Source organism: Osmerus eperlanus, chromosome 7 (genome assembly GCF_963692335.1).
Source record: "Osmerus eperlanus chromosome 7, fOsmEpe2.1, whole genome shotgun sequence".
In the NCBI taxonomy this organism is placed as follows: Eukaryota; Metazoa; Chordata; class Actinopteri; order Osmeriformes; family Osmeridae; genus Osmerus; species Osmerus eperlanus.
The window spans coordinates 11,655,895-11,676,749 of NC_085024.1; the positions used below are offsets into that span (position 1 = coordinate 11,655,895).

Below are 20,855 nucleotides of genomic sequence, written 5' to 3' on the forward strand. Positions count from 1 at the left end.
CTGACAAGCTAGCACACACACTACTTGAGTCAAAAGTCCCAGATCAGTTTTTCAATTGATGTAACAAACTATCACTCAAATTAGAGCCAATGCCCGTGTGAATACCGTCCCGTATGTGGTACTGGGGTTTTAACAGTTTAAGACGTCTGTAATTAGCCAAGTGGTCTTTACACCCTTGGCTACTAACCTGAACTTCAATGCCACATCCTTAACTTGATGTCAATCTGTTCAGGAAAATGTCCTCTACAGGACTGTAAAACCGCTAACATTTTCCAGTTGGGACTTCTGAGATATTTGAGTTTATGCCCGATGAGTGCCCGCACCCATTCACTTCAATGAAAAGCTTAACCCTTGTGTTATCTTCGGGTCATTCTGACCCATCAGCCGTGTGACCCACCGTCGTATTGCGACAAATTTACCTCATACAAAAACAAAGTGAAGCATTTTCTTTTAACCGTTGGGCTGTCGCAGACCCCCCACATTGCAAAGGTTAAAAGAAAATTATTTTTATTTGTTTTTGTATTGGGTAAAACTGGGTAAACACAACGATGGTTCGTTATGAACCTTTGGGTCATGTGACCCGAAGGCAGCACAAGGGTTAATGGAACTCCGACTCGGAATTTGAGCTTCAGGGATGCTTGACAAAAAAGTCACTCGTAACGGCTAATCAGCTAACATGTTAAAGTAGGCTACATCCAAAGTCACTGTCGTAAAACTAGCCTTTTTTTCACAAACTGCTGATTAACGGAAGTAGCTTCGAGGTAAAATTAAAAACCTTTAAAAACGTCTAAATTGAGCAAATATTGTTGATATTATTGTGCACACGTATTTCAGTATAGTTAATATGTAATTTAATTCCATAATTTCCCCGGAATAACTATTAAAACGTATTTCAGGAAAAACGCTCAAACGGGTTTGTCCTCCCTAGTACTAGACTACTGCTGTGTTCGTCTTGGTAGTGATTGCGTTGGTTGAATTGGATTTAACGTTCCGTTGTACGGTTTAAGCTGAAATTAATTATTTTCATGAACAGATTGACAACGTTTAGGCTGTGGCAATGAAGTTCAGGTTAGTAGTTAGATAGATTTTTGATTTAAGTAAGGGGAGTGCCGAACATGTTCTGTCGCCGTTTGACTTCCTACAGCTGTGTACTGTAGATGTTTTTGTAGTGTCTTGCGTAGGCTACAGTGATTCAGTGAGCAACACTGGTTTGAAACCACAGGTAATGATAATTTCACCCACAAATCGTTTACTTGTAATGTAATGTCATAATAAATCCTACAACGAAAATGTATTTGTGAGGAATGTTTATTTTAACGATTGAAAACAGATGCATCATAGACCACTATAGTATGTGTTGCCCGGGCAACAGAGGCTAATGTCATGATGCTAATACTTCAGTGACATAGTAGACTACTGTTTCCGAAAGTAGATGTACTTCCTTCATAAAATCAGCTTATATTGTACATTACACGTCACAATTGTGTGTCATATCACAAAGTAAAATTAGTAAATAGTTATCACCCTGGCCTCTTTGCTTGTGGCGTTTCTGCAGCTGCCTTGCAGTAAAGCAGTTAGCTTAGCTATCTCCCAGAAGTTAACGAGCTGCTAAACTAATGTTCTGCTAGAGGTAGTCACGCGAGTTTTCGTGACGTTAGTGACGTAAGTAGCGTCATTGACTGTGGCTAGCAAGTTAGCCACCGTTAGCTTCACTTTGCTATGGAAAAATTCTAGCGGCACTGTGTAGATTTGAATAGTCAAGAGATGGCGGTTACAATAAATTTATTTTGCTTATACAGATCATGATTTAACAAAGTACTTTGTGATCAGTCATAACGAAGGAGGTGCTAGCCACAGGTCGTTCGCCAGAGTGATACAGAACAACCCCAAAACCCTGCCTTATATAAACTTTAGATCAAATGGTTATTCTGAACTCTGTGATTGGTCAGCACTGCTCAGTGACAGTGACTTCATATCAAGTTCCCACGGTTCTTTATTGTGGCCTCTCTCCCCAAACCAGTAGATAGTAAAACCACAGGGGTTCACCAGTCAAATGGTCAACTGTCCTTTGTGTGGGCCACTTCAAACAAGTCTACAGGAAGGGTCAGAGCAGCAGATCACAATAACAATACAGTTGAATCCACATTTGTCTCCAGACCAACTGTCTCTTCCTCCCCAGGTGACAAGAACTCTCTCAGGTCACCCAGACTTCCCGTCTCCTAGTTATAAAACTGCAAATGGCATCTCTACCAAATGTAGTTGACTCTTAATCAACTTTAGACTTCCGTTAAAACACATTCCTCATATATGAAACACACACATTATAACTGTATTCCAAAATTTCCATGACAACTTTTCGCCACAAAAACTTAATTTCCACTTAAACCATGCAACGGAACGTAAATCCCAATAGAAGCAACTCAATCGCTACCAAGACGAAACTTTTGACACCTAGGTTGTCTATGTAGGCCAAATATTGACTGAGTTTTAGGGGGGCAAAAAGAATAATAAAAAGAATAATATATATGTGAGAGAACAAAGGTTGTGCTCTCGCCGAAGGCTTGAGCACACCCAACTATTAAAGAGCAGATTTGACAGATTTGGAACGTCTTTGTCAGCAGGTGTCTGTTGTGCATTCCTCAGTAACAACCAATAACTCCAAGTACTTCCTGGCCCTCAGTCCTGCCCCCTAACAAAGCAGGTCAGCCCAGACCATTATCAGTCCCCACACCTATTATGGGATGCTTGTGAGTGAGACAGACGTGCCCTCTGATCTGTCAGGCCTCTTACTGCAGGTCCAGACAAAGTCTGCCCCAAGGCTGCATCAACTAGATCCAGGCGCTCAAACTAATGGCTTTTCGGGATGCTAGCTCCGTGACACCTCTCCCTTAAAACACCCCTAAGTACTGTACTTCCTTCCTTTCTTTATGTCGTCGATTCCAAACTTCCTTCCTTCCTTTTCTTTCCACCCTCCTTCGTTCCTCCCTTTATTACTTTCTCTCCTTTTCCAATCATTCCTTTCATCTGGCCTTTCTTACTTTGTGTGGGGAGAGTGGCTTCAGAAGCAGACACATCCCGTCCAGCCAGACGTTTTTTTGAAGTCTGGAAAGCTATCACCTATAGACCTTTTAGCCCCAAATAGAATTATTTTTGGTCACAGCGACTAATGAAAGCTTTGTGTCGAATTTATGATGACACAAATTAGTGAATAAGCACGCTAGTAGGCTAGTATCAGTAGTTCATAGCTAAAAGCAAACATCTTTGTTCTTTGTTTTTGCTTTGTTTTTGCATCAAGGGCCATCAGTTTAGTCAGCCTTGCAGACTATACAGTGAGCTGTATAATTCAGTCTGATACAAGGCCCTCGACAGTAGTATCTCAAAGCGAATACATCCATGAAATGAAGAGTTGTATGTGAGTGGGACGACTGAGGCCGACCCAGCTGGTGAAGTTATTTTTCCAACATTGATCCAACGGATAATGAAACCCAACTCAATCATCCATGCTCTTACAAAGTACCCACAATTCCTGACATCTACGTTCTATCAGTAACCTCCTACCATCCAGTAACAAACCCCTGTTTACAGGAGTTAATGGCAAGAAATGCCAGCCAAAGAGACTTTCAATACTGTAAAAACAAAGACTTTCACACAGAACCGCCAGTTAGTGTCTGAGACCCTGCCACAGGAAGATTCATGTCTGAGTCTTCGTCTGATGGCCATCGATCCCCCTGACCCTTGCGTTATGGTAAAGAGATCAGGGTTTGGCTTGGAGGGGTGCACATAGCACACTATCTCCACCCAGTTCAGCAAATGCATTCCTTTCCATTCTCACGTTTCATAGAGAAGAGGGGGAACATATTTAGTAGCGAAAGAGGGCATTTTTCTGCCAACCAAATAAACAGACTTCCATTAGTCAGCTGGTCGGGAAGGGAAGAGAGAGGGCGAAAGAGAGAGAGATTGAGAGAAAAAAAGACAGAGGGAGAGAGAGGGAAAGATATATATAGAAAGAGAGAGTAAGTGAGAGAGAGAGAAAGAGGGAGAGAGGGAGAGAGGGAGAGAAAAAAAAACGTAAAAGAGAGAGAGAAAGAGAGACAAATGTGTTTTTACACTATTGAAATGAAATCACTTTCCTTTCATTTGGAGTCATGAGCCCATTGTGTCTCAGCAAACTAGAGAGGCAACAAACTAAAAAAAGGTTATCCGTGAGCAGTCATTTGAAAAGGTTATTTAACTTTACCATACATACAATTTCTGTACATAACCCCAAATTTACAAAATTAGTTTTAGCTGTCCTGTTGATTCATACAATTTTTCCAAAAATAACATTTGGTTTGAGGCACATATTTTATCATTTATCAATTTTATTGGGTGTGCTCAAGCCTTCGGCGATAGCACAACCTTTGTTCTCTCACATATATATTTATTTATTTATTATTGTTTATTTTCGCCCCCCTAAGGATCAGTCAATATTTGGACTAGATACACAACGGCGGTGTCAAAAGGTTCGTCTTGGTAGCGATTGCGTTGGTTGTATTATTATTTACGTTCCGTTGCATGGTTTAAGTAGAAATTGCGTCTTTGTTGTGAAAAGTGAAGCTAACGGTGGCTAATTTGCTAGCCACAGTCACTGACGTTACTTACGTCACTAACGTCACGAAAACACGCGTGACTACCTGTAGCAGAACATTCGTTTCACATCTGTTAACTTGGGGGATGGCTAGGCTAACTATAGCTTTACTGCAAGGCAGCTGCAGGAACGCCACAAGCAAAGAGGCCAGGGTGATAACTATTTACTCATTTTACTTTGTGATGTGAAACACAATTATGAAATGTAATGTACAATATTAGCTGATATTATTAAGGAAGTAGGCCCACATCTACTTTTGGAAACGGTAGTCTACTATTTCACTGAAGCATTAGCATCATGACATTAGCCTCTGTTGCCCGGGCAACACATACTACAGTGGTCTATGATGCATCTGTTTTCAATCTTTAAAATAAACATTCCTCACAAATACATTTTCGTTGTAGGATTTATTATGACATTACATTACAAGTAAACGATTTGTGGGTGAAATGATCATTACCTGTGGTTTCAAACCAGTGTTGCTCACTGCAACGCTGTAGCCTACGCGAGACACTACAAAAACATCTACACAGCTGTAGGAAGTCAAACGGCGACAGAACATGTTCGGCACTCCCCTTACTTAAATCAAAAGTCTATCTAACTACTAACCTGAACTTCATTGCCACAGCCTAAACGTTGTCAATCTGTTCATGAAAATAATTAATTTCAGCCTAAACCATACAACGGAACGTTAAATCCAATTCAACCAACGCAATCGCTACCAAGACGAACACAGCAGTAGTCTACTAGTACTGTACCGTAGTAGTACAATTTACCGGGGCAGCTTCTCCACACAGGGCTATATCGCATTTTGCATTGTTACTGACAATGGTCGCTACCAGTGAGCTTTTTATGAATGAGCGATTTTCCACTAAATAAATGTCAAGCTTATTTACGTTTTGGGGGGCATATTTTCAGTTAGCAGATGGTACTGTTTGAATCGCGATTCCATCTTCTACTGCCGGGTAACGTCGTAGAATAATCTTCAAAGGGGGTTCTTTATTAATGAATGAATGCAATGAGTAGGCTACATGCCTGAAAATATCACGAGAAGGGAAAAACTTAAAATGACGTTTAAGTCATAGAGATTAGGTCAATTTTTACACCGGTCTGCCAAATGTATTCGTTTTGATTCAACGATGAGGCTGCCTCTTGCAGGGGAAATGAGAAGACATCTATTTCATTCTACACTTCACTCGTATTTTCAGTTGTAAATGAGCAGCATTTTTGTCTGTTTTTTTTAAATCTATTTAATCTTTATAAATAATAACTATGCATTTTCATATAAAATATACAGAAATCAGTTGTAAAAATGACATTCAAAAACGGACCCCTGTGCAACCGACGCAAGCAAGCACACCCTACAATTTCCCCAGAAATTGTACCCTCTCTAGTTTTTCCCCCTCTCCCTACTGTAAACCACTTTGGCAAGTTTGTTAACTTTAACATCCCATGAAAGTAAATGTATTGTATTGGAATGGTATTGAAAAGTGTGTGGGTGTTTGATTGTTTGAGAGAGGGAGAAACAAACCTGCAAATAGAAAGACACACACACACACATACCTCCAGAGATCTCATTGACATGTTCAAGTCCAGGTGGTTCACTCATCTTTGGGGGCTGGACATCCTCTCCCTCTGGGTCTTCATCCTGGGCTGGGGGGCGTAGGGGGCACACATTACAGTCAGGTCAGCTGGAGTCAGTTCCAATACCATAAATTAGAACAGAACAGAATACAAATAACAGAATAGAATAGAATAGGGTCGATAAGAATAGAATACCATTCATTGGGAAACCATCACCTCCCTTTAATAGACTGAGAACAGGAGCAACCGTTTTTATAAGTCACATTTCAATCCAACAAAAAAAGGCCACCATGCCTGAGAGACGTAGATGATATCCCCTACCTGTATAGTCTCCCTGGAGAGCTTTGCTCTGCTGGTTCCCACTCAAGGCGATGACACTGACCGTGTATTCCTTTGTGGGATCGAAATCTGTTATCACCACTTTAGTCTCCCTTTTTGGAATGCGCAGCTCGTTCTGTTTCCCACCTGGAAGAGGAATGAGAGAGGAACGGCATCAGTATTCACTACCTCCATTTTTCATCACTGTTAACAAAGCAATCAGTGGTTCATTCCCTGTTCAAGCACTGGGAGTTTCAATGTCAAGCATTGTTGTGTACAGCAGTGGACTGACTACTGGGAGTCTTGTTGCCAGAAGCCTGTCTGTATGTGTGTGTGTGTTTGGAGCTGTGTGTGTTGGGCATTGAGGGCAGAGCTAAAACCAAAGGTGATCGCTACTGATGCAGCACGCATCAGCGTTGCGTCTGTTGTGAGAAAATAACTAAGTTACTAATCATAGCAAGAAATTTAAAATCAACAATACATTTTGGGTTACATACAAACACACACTCCTCTCTTCTCCTGTCCTCTCCTTTCTCTTCCTCTCCATTCTTCTCATCTAGACCTTGGCAAGCACATCTACTGTGTAGTGGACTTCAGGTCACATTATTGACCAATTAGGCTCATTCAGATCCCCCAGCCCTGTGGAGATCGATAGACAGATAGACTGGGCCTGCTTTATCAGCTCCAATCACACTACCTGCTCCAGAGGGGTGTTGAAAGTGTCAAGTCAGGAGTGGCCAGACAAATACGAATAGACTAGAATTCTGCATTGATTCCGTGAATCATTGCAAAGAAATCCATGCTAATATGCTGACACACAGCAGTAAATGCAAGTCTGCAAGTCAAGACAGCATAGAGAGTTTATGTAGATTCTCAGAACAGTAGTGTGCCTAACCTCATTCTATAATATCACCACACAAGGTACAATGCAGAGATATTTCCCCTCATACTTGAAAATGCAATACGAGACTTTTAGAACGTGCGTACACGTGTGCAGTTGTGTGTGTGTGTTTGTAAAACTCCACTGGGTGGTCCTGAAGACCTGCCTGATGAGACAGAGGGGGAACGAGGGAGGGAGACCGAGCGAGAGTAACCAGCGAGGGAGACCGCACTTCACTGATGCGGACAGGTCTTTCTTCAGAAACATGATCAACCTGATGATATACTGCAGTTGCCTCTGCGCTGGGATCTGGTATCTGTTCCAGTATATGGAAGACCTGGCACAGTGAACACATGTAGCCAGAGTAGGCTGTACACTGCCCAAGCTAGCTGGCCTGGTTAAGTATATTATTTACTATTTAAGTGTATTATTACCTTATTTTGACAGGCCCTTCATACAGTAGACAGTCTGTAGATAAAGAACAAATACTCAATAAGCTAACCCTAAATGTATGCTTTTGTTAGACTGTTGATAGCATATAGCTTTTAATGTCTATTGAAAAGATTCATAGATTGCAAGATCTTCAGAAGTGACCCCTTTCTCTTGGATAAATGTCTCTCATTGCAGATGTCTTCAGTGCAAGAGACCAACTATACTGTAGTAGAGAAATGTTCCTTTTCTGAAGCATGTTAGCATTCAGGATTAAGACCTATGTCCTTCAAAGAATCACAAATATGTCAGATTCCTTTGTTGTTCTCTTTGTTCTTAAAGTGTATCGGTTTACAACCGAGGGGCCAGTTTGGCGGTCTGATAGCACACTGTTGGCCACATGCTGAGCAAAACCTGCAGTGACAGTATCAGTGCCCAGATCACTCCTTAATCCCAGATTGTTATGGGCTCAGAATGACAAGTCAAAGTCAAACAAGGTGAATATACTTCCCCACTGAAATGTGTCACTATCACATCTCCTCACAATCAGTTTTTATATAAGACCTACTCCCTCAGAGGAAGTCTTTGGTAAGATGCGCTTGGAGAATATAATAGTTAATTTTCTAAAATGCAGTATGCACAGACATCATAGGAAAAGGTACACTGAGAGAAGGAATCTTCCATGTAGAACCTGTGCCTTTAGGGAAAACACGAAATAAAAAGGTTTGGGGTAGAACCTTTTCTAGGTCTGACAGAAAACATTTGGGTCCTAGTTTCAGCCTTTGACAGAGTTATGTGAGGAAGCACATATCTACATACAGTATATCAAATAAGGTTCTCCCTTATATGATGGCACCCCCTTAAGGGGGTTCCATCTTGGACATCTCATTCTGAGGGTTCCCCTAAACAGATAAATGCTTCTGAGAATGAAAGATCATCGTGCATCTTACCTGGTTTGGTGACGTATATAAATATATAGCTGTCAAAATCTCCCTTCGGTTCTTTCCATGAGACATGCAATTTGTTTGTTCCCAGTTCTTTAAACCGTATTCTTCGTGGACTTGGAACTGGAATAAAAATAAAATGTCCTATTAACACAGTGTCATTCTGATAAACCTGGTAAATTGATGAATATGTGAGACTCAATCCTGTGGTGTTTGTGCAACAAATGTGAGACGTCAGCTTTGTTAGTGACATTCATGCACTCACAAACAAACACACACACATAGATCTGCAACAAAATGAACCAAATATGACCAGGCAACAAACAGTGCACGGCACAAAGACACAGTGGTGAACGAGGTTGTGCTGCCAACCGTCTCTCTCTCACTCCCTCAATACATTCTGTAAAATAGATGGAAGTCTCTAAGCCGATTACATCATCTGCAAATCCTTCCAAGACAGCAGGTGTTTCAGATTCTAAAATCAGCGAATGTTTTATCTATACAGTTTAGTTCCATGGAGAATCCATCTATGGTAGGAACCGTATGATATTTTCCCTTCTGTCACAGTGGAAACTTCAACAGTCTCTCCTCAGAATGACATTGAAACAGCCAGCTTGATATCTACAGTTTGCATTCTGGCATGGTGATGGCATTAACAGAAGTAGCTGCAGAGAGAAGATTGCGGCTTGACAGATTGTTTCTCAGCTGTAGAATACAGAATACTCTACTACTGATTCATGTCATTGTCAAGTGTTCACCTAATTGAGTTAGTTAGTTTACGTAACGGCGTAAATCCCCACAACCACACCACTTTTTTCCCACATTGAAAGTGTGGATGTTAAACCAAGGTTTTTTGTTAATCACACCCGAGCCCCACCAAAAACCACAACCATTTGCTTCCTCATCAACCAGCTCTGAGAGAAAGGAGCGTCAATTGTCATCTTTATATGTCTACATTCTTGAAGATGACAAATGGTCAATTTTCCATCAATCTGTGTCCATCAGAACCAGAGTGAAGACATATAAGGATAATTGGGCAAACAGAAATATAGCATTGCCGTGAAAGAGGTTGTGGAAAAGAGAGGAGTGTGAATAAGGGAGACACAATGCTCACAAACCTGATGGGTATCCCTTTGTCAAGTGGCAATCCAACCTCCTCCATAACTTGAACATTGTGTGAGCGTGCACACCTGTGTTGTGCTTCACACCTGTGCTCTGCCATCCACCTGTGAGCTGACGTCTACCCACGCGAAAAGCCAAGGCATGTTTTATGTGGCCATAAAGTAACGTCGTAAACGAGCCACTTTCTAAAATCCAATTCAAAGCCAAGCGCATAACGAAACTATCATTCTTATAATTTCTCTTTTGGGTTTATGCTTAATGAAGAATAAGTAGCACTACAAATTCACGCTTTAAGCCTGAGTGATTGCATATGAATTGGGTCGACGGAGAACCGCTAATAACTTGGTGAGCATTGTCACCAGTGGCAGGGGGCTGGGGGTTTGGGGGTTGAGGGGGATGGAGGCTGGGGTATGGGGAGCTTGGGGCTTGGGGGGCTGAGGGCTTGGGGGTTCAGGGACTGGGGGCTGGGGGCTTGAGTTGAGTTGGAATGCGTCTCCCAACCGTGACTTAAAAGACCCGTAGAACAAGAGTAAGAGAGTGAATAATTAAACAAATACCTTTGGGTGTGAGCTTTCTCAGTATGGAGAGATCAGGAACTTCATGGTATGGATTAATATAACCGAAAAACCTGCTCCTAATCTGGGATCTGGAGGTGAATCTCCCTGAGAATGGGTTCTTTGCCAGCTACCCCTCTTCCAAGTTGGCATACCCTTTACTTTTGCTCCTCAGAGATGAACCCTGAAGTCTGTGACAGCTTGTGCAGGCTGGTGTGTTTTCCTCACGAGTTTGAGTGTGACAAGTGCTGAGTTGTCATTTTGTTGCGGAGACAGGTTTAAAAGCGAAGTTGTATGCGTGGGTGCGTGGGTGGGTGTGTGTGCACGCGCGCACTATCTATTCATTAGAGCAGTGCACCACGACTCTGTACCAGTCTTTGATGTGGTTTATCTGTGTGCTCTGTGAGGACACTCCTGCCTCAGTGTTGGCAGATAAGACGTCACCCAAATCCACCAAGTCTTTTATCAGCGCTCTTCCGCTTGTGTACCTTGCTGAAGCCCTCATCGCCTTGGAACGTTTATCTTTTCAGCAACATGAAAATCCATACAGAGAGTATATGAAAATGTAGGCCTCAGCTTCCCCATGTACGCTGTGCAGTAGAGTTTGACAGGTTTACTCTGAGCTGTTCCAGTCTTAAGGACTTTGGCAAAATGTTTTATTGGGTGTGCTCAAGCCTTCGGCGAGAGCACAACCTTTGTTCTCTCACATATATATTATTATTGTGAGAATGCTGTTCAGCATTCTCACTATTGTTTTTCAACTTCTTAGTTCTTCCGCCGTTTTTTGGCCTTTAACTCGTTCTGCATACTTTAACCGATTCCTACAACTTTTGTATCAAAACGTTCAGCTCCTTCATGAGATGATGGCTATGACTTTTGGTATTTCTCACTTTTATACTTTTTAAGACATTAAGGTTTTTGTGCAAATTATTCTCCCATTAAAAGTAATGGTAAATCCTTTCAAATCATTAAAAAGCTTCCTCCTCTTTCAAACGTAACTACTTCAGCTTACTTTCAGCTAGAGACACCATTCAACCTTTAAAATGTTCACAAGACATTCAGCTATTCCCAAATGATTCAGCTTTTTCAAATGTTCAGCCAATTTTGAATTATGACTGTGAATTTTGAATTATGACTATGAATTAGTTTGAAATACATTACAATGTTTGCTCCTTCTTGATTTTTATGAATGAGCAGCTGCTCTTTTTCTGATATTCAACTAATTTGTCAAACAAATTCCTCTAACGTTCATATAGTTTAACTTACAGAAACAAGTTATACCTTAAAATGTAGGAAAAATTGTCCTCTTTCAGCCAATGTAACTACTAAAGAGCTCACATTTACAGATTTTCAGCTATGAGCCTTGAAGCGAGAGCAGCCTTTCAAATTCTCTCACTAACTTCAATGGAGAGGTGAGTAAAATCAGTCAGAGAAAGCAAGAAGGAACAAGATTTTGAAACTGCCGATAGAGTCGTATTTCTGACCGCACAGACATATAAAGGACATCACTGGTTTCGGCAGAGTCTTGGGTCTCGGAAAATATCCTTATATTTTGGATTGGACGTATAGTTTTGCGTCTAGGTCAACTTGTTTGAGGTGTGGATGCTAGGTAAATGTTCGTTTTTCTCTCTGCCTAGCTCGTTAGCTATCACAGCTGCGCCATCACCGTGGCAACCAAACAAACAAGCACCAGGAAAGCAAAAGGAACACGTTTTTGAAACTGCAGGTAGAGTCGTATTTCTGACTGCACATACATATAAAGAATATCTCTGGTTTCGGCAGTGTCTTGGGTCTCGGAAAATATCCTTATATTTTGGATTGGACGTACAGTTTTGCGTCTAGGTTATCTTGTTTGAGGTGTGGATTCTAGCTACATTTCTCTTATTCTCTGCCCTCAGCGCGTTAGCAATCATAGCTGCACCATCACCGTAACGACAGACACGCACCACTCAGTCTCTCACACAGGTGATTGGTACGTTTACTTGACCATGAGAAACACGATTACTAGCAATTGTCGGTTTATGCCAATAATACGATTACTCCGTTTACATGTGTAATTAGTTATGCGATTACTCAATAAACGCGTCTACATGATTCTTTTTTATTAATCGTTGTATGCTCCACGGACAAAACTTGCACCATCATCCTTCTGCAACAAAGTGTCGCCGTGTCTTCCTGTATCGGCTCTACTGCTGTATGTTTCATTCCATCAACACATTGAATCCTACTAAGAAAGCCGAGTAAACGCACTCAATGGTAGGCTACATCTGCTACTGCTATTACTATCCCAACTATAATTTCAGCTGTTAAAACGATAATATTCTTGTTCCGACTAGCTAGCCTACTTCTTCTGTTTAACAGTTCAGCTTTCAGCTTCTCCCGCATTGTAGGCTATTTTAGCTCTTAGCTTTGTTAAGATGATGCAGATGATGCAGTTCAGCTTCCACACTGCCTCTTTTGTGTGACTCACACATTTTTGAAATTCATTTCAGCTTGCGGGTATTTTCTCATTTCTCACTTCTATACTTTTTAAAATATTAAGGTTTTTGTGCAAATTATTCTCCCTTTAAAAGTAATGGTAAATCCTTTCAAATCATTGTTGGAATGCTGCTCCAGTCCCTTTCAAAAATACCTTTCGGTTGCTTTGAAGCTTCAGCTTATAACTTTCTACTAAATTTTCACTATTTTCAGCTTTTTTAGCATGGTCAGCTATCCCCATTCAGGTTTTCAGCATTCTCACTGCTGTTTCGCAGGAACAGCCGTTTCTAGTTATTATTATTTTTATTTCTTTTTGCCCCCCTAAAACTCAGTCAATATTTGGCCTACATAGACAACGTAGGTGTCAAAAGTTTCGTCTTGGTAGCGATTGAGTTGCTTGTATTGGGATTTACGTTCCGTTGCACGGTTTAAGTAGAAATTACGTTTTTGTGTCGAAAAGTGAAGCTAACGGTGGCTAACTTGCTAACCACAGTCAATGACGCTACTTACGTCACTAACGTCACGAAAACTCGCGTGACTACCTCTAGCAGAATATTAGTTTAGCAGCTCGTTAACTTCTGGGAGATAGCTAGGCTAACTATAGCTTTACTGCAAGGCAGCTGCAGAAACGCCACAAGCAAAGAGGCCAGGTGATAACTATTTACTCATTTTACTTTGTGATATGACACACAATTGTGATGTGTAATGTACAATATAAGCTGATATTATTAAGGAAGTACATCTACTTTCGGAAACAGTAGTCTACTATTTCACTGAAGTATTAGCATCATGACATTAGCCTGTGTTGCCCGGGCAACACATACTACAGTGGTCTATGATGTAGCGTTATCTGTTTTCAATCGTTAAAATAAACATTCCTCACATATACATTTTCGTTGTAGGGTTTATTCTGACATTAGTAAACGATTTGTTGATGAAAAAACCATTACCTGTGGTTTCAAACCAGTGTAGCTTACTGCAACGCTGTAGCTTACGTGAGACACACTACAAAAACATCTAGCTTACACAACTGTAGGAAGTCAAACGGCGACAGAACATGTTCGGCACTCCCCTTACTTAAATCAAAAGTCTATCTAACTACTAACCTGAACTTCATTGCCACAGCCTAAACGTTGTCAATCTGTTCATGAAAATAATTAATTTCAGCTTAAACCGTACAACGGAACGTTAAATCCAATTCAACCAACGCAATCGCTACCAAGACGAACACAGCAGTAGTCTAGTACTGTACCGTAGTAGTACAATTTACCGGGCAGCTTACTGACAATGATCGCTACCAGTGAGCTTTTTATGAATGAGCGATTTTCCACTAAATAAATGTCAAGCTTATTTACGTTTTGGGGGGCATATTTTCAGTTAGCAGATGGTACTGTTTGAATCGCGATTCCATCTTCTACTGCCGGGTAACGTCGTAGAATAATCTTCAAAGGGGGTTCTTTATTAATGAATGAATGCAATGAGTAGGCTAAATGCCTGAAAATATCATGAGAAGGGAAAAACTTAAAATGACGTTTAAGTCATAGAGATTAGGTCAATTTTTACACCGGTCTGCCCAATTTATTCGTTTTGTTTCAACGATGAGGCTGCCTCTTGCAGGAGAAATGAGAAGACATCTATTTCATTCTACACTTCACTCGTATTTTCAGTTGTAAATGAGCAGCAAAAAAAAAAATGCTTTTAAATCTATGTCATCTTTATAAATAATAAGTATGCATTTTTATATAAAATATACAGAAATATCAGTTGTAAAAATGTCATTCAAAAACGGACCCCTGTGCAACCGACGCAAGCAAGCACACCCTACAATTTCCCCAGAAATTGTACCCTCTCTAGTTTATTTAATGATTTCCTTCATTTAAACGCAGGCAGGATTTTAAAGAATCCAGCTTTTGTGCTTTAATTATACACAGACATGTTTAGATATATTCCCTACATTTGCTGTGAGGACGCTTTTTTGTGTCTCTGTGTCAAAACTGCTAATTACTAATCAGTCGCCCATTGCCCACATTAATTCAGCAATCTACAGGGAAACACACACGTACACACACAATTTTACACACACAAACAAAAAATTCCACTGCTTTTAAATGAGCCAATCTGAGACCTAATGTGGTGCTGTGCGGTAGAGCACGGCCTTGACCTGCCCAGACAGCCAATCAATAGTGAATCATTACACTTAACGATGCTGTCATAATCAGTAGAGTCGAGATTCCTAACAACACCTCACAGCAGAAAAGGAGGATAAAATGGATTATCAGAGTAGACGATAAGCAAACTGAGTGGAGACACACCATGGAATACTATATTCATGAGATGAGGAAAACGTAAATGGTGACCGTTGAAATAAAAATAATTATTTTACGCTTTGCGACCTGCTTGATATTCAAATGGGATCATCAGAACAAATCCCTCCAAGATCCCTACTGCTCGGCAAACTTTTTTTTTTCTTTCACACAAAGCCCGGAGATGATAGACGGAACACATACTCAGTCTAGACTGTGCTGATATTGTTCAATTGGTGTGGGATTGTGGGATTGATATGATTTGTTTTTCTTTTCATTATTTCTTAAAATAGTTCATGACCATCTATAGTTTCTCTCACTCCAAGGCCGAGAAGGAATGTGAGCCACAATACACAAGCACACTCATGGGAAATTCAATGTTTAAATCTCCCTTTAGTCCTTGACCAGTCACATATTGCCATTCAGATATTATCTCAGTATGGATAGTTTACCACATCCTGTTCACAGTGTTGCAAGACCAAGGCCAGGACAAATAGCAAGCGGCCTAAGACAGAGAGCACCACAGTGAGAACAATCACCTTGAGGAGATCAAGCTGATGGATATTATCCACAGTCTGATCACAGCAGTCATCAGATACAACTCTATACTGTAATATCCTGTTTTCTCAAGTTGTTTTGTTATTCTTAAGCTTGAACATAAGCAAGCATAACAATACATAACATAAGTATTAGAAACGAACATTAAGCCTCGCCGAAGCACAGCCGGTAGAAAAACAGAGACAAGCCAGTGGGCTGAAGCAGTGTTTTGACATGAAGACGAGATGTTGGTGGACCAAACCTAGACATCAAAAGTAGAGTATTGAGAGGAAGCAGAAGCCACTTCAGGGAATCAGGCTGAAGCTGGGACGTACCTTGACCCAGGGCAGGGGCAGGGAGGTGAGAAGAGAGAGCCAGGAGAAGCAGTGGAGCCCACATCTTCAATTGTCCGAGAGCCAGCACCCTCGTCACACTGATACTGTACTGATCCTTTTATACCTAGAGAACAGAAAGAGATTATTATACCCCTTTCCAGAGTTTGAGGGGCGGGGGGAGGTAATGAGATAGAGGGAGATAAAAAGGTTGATAGATAACGAGATCAGAGAGTTCACCAGTGGACATTGCGTGCTGTAGATTCAACAAGGTTTTGTTGCCTTGAGGCAAAGATCCAGAATCAGTCATTAGTTCTACTGCTATTACTTCTCACCACTACAGGAGACAAGCTCATCTGAACTGGGACTGGACCCATACTTTAGGGCAACATCTCCCCACTCCATCACCCTCTGAGTGGGGCTTTAGGAGGAGAGCACCCCACCACCACTACCACCACCCACCCAATCTGTCTAGGAACACAGTGGAGGATGTTGTCAACTTTTGATGGACAGGCTCCAGAGAAGATTCCCTGAGTGCCATTGTTGACAATGAGCCCAAGCAGTTCTCCTTTCAGACTGCCACTCATCATTAGAGGGAAAATAAACAGGCTGGTTGAAACAGTAGATGGACTGCCATTCCTCTTCAGGGCTGTGCTGACATTGTGACTTAGGGCAATAATGAAGAAGGCGCTCACTAGATATACTTTTTCAGACGGGAATACTTTACAAAGCCTTCATGCAATGGATTATTTCCTTCCTCTTTCTTTTCTTTCCTTCTGTTCTTCCTTCCTTTCTTCCTTCCTTCCTCCCTTCCTCCCTGCTTCCTCCCTTCCTTTCTCCTTTTCTTCCTTTCTTTGCCCCTCCCTTCCTTCATATAGTAATCTTTTCCACTACTCTTATCATTTAATTGATAAATCAGTAATCAGAACTGTTTCTACATCGACACATTGCTGAAGTTAGTTAAATGCATATCGTAGTCCAATTCTTTATTTTAATTAGGTTTTTGAAATCATTTTCTGGCATAACTCTGAGTCATGCGAGTTATTTAAACTTGATTTAATAACGTCAACGCTCATAAAATGAACGTCCTTGCTACAAAAATGTAAATATAACAGTTACTTTGTTTCATCATTGTCATTCCTGACAACCACATAGCACCTCGCCATATAGTTTCAAGAAATCACACCAAACGTTTCTGCCAAAACTTAAATGTAGACTTTTATCAATGTCGCAAAAAACACACATCAATGGTATCAGGGGACACACCTTCAGTCCTCAAATGTCCATAACTAATTCAGAGACAGAAACTGAATTCAGGATACGTTAATGTTGAAAGTGAATGAAGGAGCTATAAGTGTAAAATGCAAGACCTTTCCTAAAAGCCATGACCCTATATTTTTTATTAAAATTTAAAAAATCGACATCTAAAAGTTAATTGTGAACTGGGTCTCCACACATAATTTGAGGCCAGTTTGAGGGCAATTGTATGGTATGCTACAAATATCCTAGAAAAAAAACTAAATATTCAGTCGTTCAGTCACTTGCTTACACCTAGTCTTAAACATGTCACATAGAATGAATGAATCAATCAATAAATAAACGAATGAAAAGGCAATCACCCATACCTCACAAGTCATCAATCCAATGTTCGTGCTTTTTACCCGCGGCGTATAGCTGTCTCTCACTACCCCAGAGTGTGACTGCTTCTACGGGCTCTCCGACTGTCCCTCTCCGGTTCGAATTCCGTCAGTCTAGAATAGACCTTGTGGTGGGTGTTTCTTTCGTCGTTATTCACCCATCCCTCCAGCTATTCCAAACCTCTACTTCACCTCATTTCATCCCGGGGACGGGTAGAATTGAAAAAAATGCGACCAATTGCTGCAGTGCAGGACGACGCGGACTGAGGGTTCAATTTAACAGCCCTTAGGCACTTTTGTTTCCCCTCGTCACAACTTGTCACATATATAACTGAATCTATTCGCGAACAAGAACACTTCAATTGTCTTTTGTTCTTTTTACTAACATGAATCCGATACGAGCCAGGCACCTCTGAAGTTGATGCTCTCTTTTTTTCTAGTAGGGTATCGCGTGGCAGGTGCGCGGTTCATTCTGATGCGCTTGGCGCTCTGACACCGAGGACGTTTAGAAATGTTAGCACGTGAATGACCACAATGTAAAAACTGTGCAGATTAACCATCTGTTTAAGCAGTAAACATAGCTAACAAAAATGCCTGGTTGTGTTTTAAATTAAAGTCTCTCATCAACCCATGATTGTTTTCTTAAACAAATGACCTTGGGCTAATCGGGCCATTACTAATTGGTAAAAGCAAGCTGAAAGCTCTAACGCCAATACTGAAGTTATTGATTTTATCGGCTAAAGGGGGGAAAGGTGAAGACACCTCTTAACTTGCTTCAGGCTTAGGAATGTGAGACATGGGAACCAAAGAGTGGAGCATGGCATGTCTGTGAAGTGCACCTGGTGTACCCTACCTGCCCTCCCTCTCCACCCCATCAAGCGTTCAGGGTCCAGACACTGTAATCAGGTTTGGTGGTGCTTCTCCTCCCCCACCATGACGCCCCAGCTCCCACCCCCCACCCACCCCCACTTCCCCAGCCCTGCAGGATGAGAGGAACCAGATGGGATGACAGTCCACATGATACTTGGCACATCATCTGTCTGTCTTTGCAGTGCAGTGAATGAACGGCTGGCTGCTGCCTAAGAATCAGCTCATTTTGTACACCATCAATCAAGATGGTATGATGGAGATTATGTATCTTTGGAATGTGTGTAAGAGGTAATGATGCCAGGACGTGTGTGCATGTGTGTGTGTTTGATTGCTTCCTAAAGTAGTCTTCTCGTAACTTAAATGTTGTAGTTATCTTGACTTTATATTTGACTGGTACAACATCAAACGTTCCAGTTGAGGTTGAATAAGTGAATGTATAAATCTACATATGCATCCATATGATATCAAGTGAGGAGTCAGGACCACCACAGTGAAACACATGGAGTCCATCATAATAGGGAGTTTTGAAATGAATTAAAACGTTTTTAGTTTTTTATATTTATGTAAATATATGTTTATTTATGGAGTTGTTCTCCCTGGGTCTACAATGACGTTTTTGTTCCTTTGTGTCTCAGTGCGTACGTTTTCTGTGCGTGTATGTTTTATATCTATCTGTCTGTCTGTCTGTGTGTGTGTGTGTGTGTGTGTGTGTGTGTGCGTGTGTGTGTGTGTGTGTGTGTGTACGTGTTTACAGCCTCTACAAGTTTCTACAATCTCTGTGTGTCTGTTTGTGGAGAACTTCTGTCCTGCCCAGTGGTTGGAGAACCAGACCTGCCCTGTGGATGAACTGCTGCAGTGCTGCATCCATTATTCCTCCAAATACTGTAGAAATGATGAATAAATGAATCAAGGAGCGTCTTCAGAGTTTATCTATAGTTCACTGAGCCCAGCCATATGGTCCCTTGGAAGTCTGTCATATAAGTAACACAGAATGGAATGTGCAATACCAGTTTAGACAGTTCAATTTGTACTCAAACGTGTTAATAATGGGAAATGAATATGAAAAAATTCATCTCTTTACCATGAGAGATACTTTTTGAAAGTGAAAATAATTTTTGAGTGAAAACTATCACTTTGTGGAAGACTTAGTGGAGTTCCTAGGACACGAAGCATCACATTTTGTGTAGTAAATGGGAGAAATTCCACATTTCCACAGGAAATCATGTCATTCTTAGTATTTTGTGTTGCTGGACAGTAATTCAATTGCATTTTCTCCTCACCCTCTAATTACACCATTTCACTTAATTACTGAAGTTAGAAGATGGATTATTTAACGATCTCTCAGTCATGCATGCATCAGTAAAGAGACACCTGTTTCCTTTTTCTACTGAAGGGTGACTTTGGAACCTCTCTCACACTCTTAACAACATGGTCCGAAATAACAAGCCATTTAATACCCATGTATAGAGGACTAATCATTGGGCCTAGTCACTTAACTCAACTAGCACCATGACATTTGCCTGCATCTTGTAATTATTTGCCCAGTTAAATCAGTACGGCTTCTCTGTTTCAACTTTGTGTGAACTTACTGCGTGCTCCTCAGTACTGAAGCAATAGCAAACTCTGAAGATTGTCCACTGTTCCATGAATAGCCCGCTTTGTTTGAATGAGTGGGTCAAACTTTGTGTTATCTGTGAGTGTGTTTACATTGTAGCTAGGTTGCTGTCAGGGTCTGGGGTCTGCAGACACACCTCTGGCTACGAAGGAAGACCTCCTATTAGTGAGCCAGTGTGAATGTGTTCAAACAAGAACTATTGGTGGCTGGGAGTGTTTTTCCCAGTTTAGACCCAGTCAATGAGGTAATTATCTCAGACTGTCCAGTCACTATAGTAAGAACAATGTAAAATACTAGAATGATAGATTCCGGTAGTCTTTTACAGTCAATGTTCTTTAGTTGTAATAGTTTATTTTTTAATTGTTGTTTTTTTCTTTCAATTTTTTAAATTCTGTTCTTGGCTTTTAGGATTCCATATTTACATTTACATTTATTCATTTAGCAGACGCTTTTATCCAAAGCGACTTCCAAGAGAGAGCTTTACAAAGTGCATAGGTCACTGATCATAACAACAAGATAGCCACAAAACATTGCGAGTAGCCAAAACATGAAGCACACATTGTGAACAACCAAAGTAAGTGCCAAAGGGAAGAACCATAAGAGCATGTAGTTAAACAAGTTACAA

At 40.9% G+C, this 20,855-nt stretch overlaps 1 protein-coding gene across 2 annotated transcripts in view; it reads right to left on the reverse strand.

Annotated features, from left to right (window-relative positions):
- Window positions 1-18,037, reverse strand: part of col14a1a (collagen, type XIV, alpha 1a) — a 73,700-nt gene extending 55,663 nt beyond the window's left edge. The window contains exons 1-5 of one of the 2 annotated variants that reach the window (XM_062464858.1): window positions 17,734-18,036; window positions 16,112-16,235; window positions 8,789-8,905; window positions 6,533-6,676; window positions 6,191-6,280 (exon numbers count right to left, since the gene is read on the reverse strand). In XM_062464858.1, the coding sequence (XP_062320842.1) occupies window positions 6,191-6,280; window positions 6,533-6,676; window positions 8,789-8,905; window positions 16,112-16,175 (415 nt within the window). In that variant the 5' untranslated portion in view covers window positions 16,176-16,235; window positions 17,734-18,036. Of the gene's footprint in view, window positions 1-6,190; window positions 6,281-6,532; window positions 6,677-8,788; window positions 8,906-16,111; window positions 16,236-17,733 lie in introns of both variants that reach the window. The other variant, XM_062464859.1, reaches the window with a different exon arrangement.
- Between the last annotated feature and the right edge of the window lie 2,818 nt (window positions 18,038-20,855).